General features: G+C 41.1%; 1 protein-coding gene across 2 annotated transcripts; it reads right to left on the reverse strand.

Moving 5' to 3' along the window:
* Positions 1 to 822: 822 nt before the first annotated feature.
* Positions 823 to 1,680, reverse strand: LOC138153977 (large ribosomal subunit protein eL29-like). 2 transcript variants are annotated; one of them, XM_069078400.1, is made up of 2 exons: positions 1,062 to 1,680; positions 823 to 938 (listed from the first exon to the last, which is right to left on the reverse strand). In XM_069078400.1, the coding sequence occupies exons 1-2, from the start codon at positions 1,575 to 1,577 to the stop codon at positions 927 to 929; spliced, it is 528 nt and encodes a 175-aa protein (XP_068934501.1). In that variant the 5' UTR covers positions 1,578 to 1,680; the 3' UTR covers positions 823 to 926. The 2 variants fall into 2 exon arrangements, with proteins under 2 accessions (XP_068934501.1, XP_068934494.1); XM_069078393.1 differs by having other exon boundaries at positions 823 to 1,680.
* Between the last annotated feature and the right edge of the window lie 389 nt (positions 1,681 to 2,069).

The raw sequence follows: 2,069 nt of genomic DNA on the forward strand, positions 1-2,069 counted from the left end.
TGTGGTGAAGACTGACTTTATTACCCTTCATCCTAACCCACCCCCCCACTTATTCTACTTTCTACTTTGACTGTGTCCCTTTTCAAAAGAGTATGCTTCTAATTACCCTCCTCCCAATCTGTTTCTCCTTCTATTGTCCCCCCTCTTTTCTCTCCCCCCCTACTTTCCTGTAGGGTAAGCTATCCAATTTAGTGTGTATGTTATTCCCTCCTTAAGTCAAATTCAATGAGAGTAAGTTTAACCCATTCCCTTTTGGTTTCCTGTTCTTCCCCTCCATTGTAACAGTTTTCTCCTGCCTCTTTTATATGAAATAATTTACCCTATTCTGTCTCTCCCTATCTCCTCTCATTATATTCCTCTCTCACCTCTTAATTTTATTTTTTAGATATTGTCCCTTCCTAATCAACTGATCCTGTGCCTTCTTCTACGTATACATATACACATATATACATACGCTCACATATATATTTATATGCACATATACCCTCCTATATAAACACACATACATTACATACATATATATATATATGTGTGTGTGTGTGTGTACATATTTATTCCTTTCAACTATCCTCCTACTAAGAAAAGTCTCGAGTTAGATTAATGTTTTTCCATGTAGGAATGTAAATAGTTCAACTTTAATAAGTTCCTTATGATTTCTTTTCCCTGTTTACCTTCTCTTGCTTCTATTGCTTCTTGTATTTGAACATCAAATTTTCTATTCTACTCTGTTTTTTTCAACAGAAATGCTTGAAAATCCTCTATTTCATTGAATGACCATATTTTCCCCTGAAACATTATACTCAGTTTTTTTTTTTCTTATATATGACTCACCATTTTCTTTATTTGCACAAAATAGTGAATAATCATACCCTGGCTGGGAAAAAAGGGAGTTTTAGCTTTAAACAAGTCCTTCTGTTCTGAAGCATCTATTTTGAAGGCTTGGGACCAACAGCTTTAGCCCCAGCATCTTTGGGTTTGGACTCGGCAGGCTTAACAGCCTTAGAATCAGACTTGGCTGCCTTGGGATTGGACTTGGCAGCCTTGGAATCAGACTTAGTGACCTTGGTGGCCTTAGCATCAGATTTGGTGGCCTTGGGGACAGATTTGGTAGCCTTGGGATCTGACTTACTGACCTTGGCAGCAGACTTGGCAGCCTTGGGCTCAGTGGGCTTGGTAGACTTGGGGTCAGTGGTTCTGGCAACCTTAGAGTCAGGCTTTGTGATCCTGGAGCCTGGACGTTTGATGCCGATCCTAGGACCTGGACGCTTGGTAGCCATCTTGTGGCCAGCACGCCAGGCGCTGGCCTTGGGGATCTTGTGCCTGAGGAGTTTGGCTTTGGAGGTCTTGGTGCTCAGGGCCTTGATGGCCTCTGTTTGGGCCTTGATGGCTTTGGCGTTGTTGGCCTGCATCTTCTTCAGCCCCTTCTTATTGTGTTTCTTGGCAAAGAGCATGTTTCTCAGAAACTTGGGGTCAACCCCTTTCAGAGACTCGTATCTCTGTGACCTAGGTTTCTTGATGCCATTTCTGTGCCATTTTCGTGATTGGTTGTGAGTGGTATGGTTCTTAGACTTAGCCATCTTTACACCGCAGCCTGTGCTAACAGGCACTCCACCGACCGGAAGAGGCCAAAGGGAGAGAGAAAGAAGGAAGAAGCGCAGGGCAGTGTGTCCATTATACTCAGTTTTGCTGGGTAGGTGATTCTTGGTTTTAATCCTAGCACCTTTGACCTCCAGAATATCATATTCCAAGCCCTTCAGTCCCTTAATGTAGAAGCTGCTATATCTTGTGTTATCATGATTATGTTTCCACAATACAAAAATTGTTCCTTCCTGGCGGCTTGTAATATTTTCTCTTTGACCTAGGAACTCTGAAATTTGGCTATAATATTCCTAGGAGTTTTCTTTTGGGGATCTTTTTCAAGACATGATTGATGAATTCTTGCAATTTCTATTTTGCCCTTTGGTTCTAGAAAATCAGGGCAATTTTGCTTGAGAATTTCTTGAAGGATGATTTTTAGGTTCTTTTTTTTGATCATGGCTTTCAGGTAGTCCAATAATTTTAAAGTTATC

This window comes from Petaurus breviceps, unplaced genomic scaffold (genome assembly GCF_028583685.1).
Source record: "Petaurus breviceps papuanus isolate PSGF00001 unplaced genomic scaffold, PetGlider_PUasm1.0 151, whole genome shotgun sequence".
Taxonomy (NCBI): domain Eukaryota; kingdom Metazoa; phylum Chordata; class Mammalia; order Diprotodontia; family Petauridae; genus Petaurus; species Petaurus breviceps.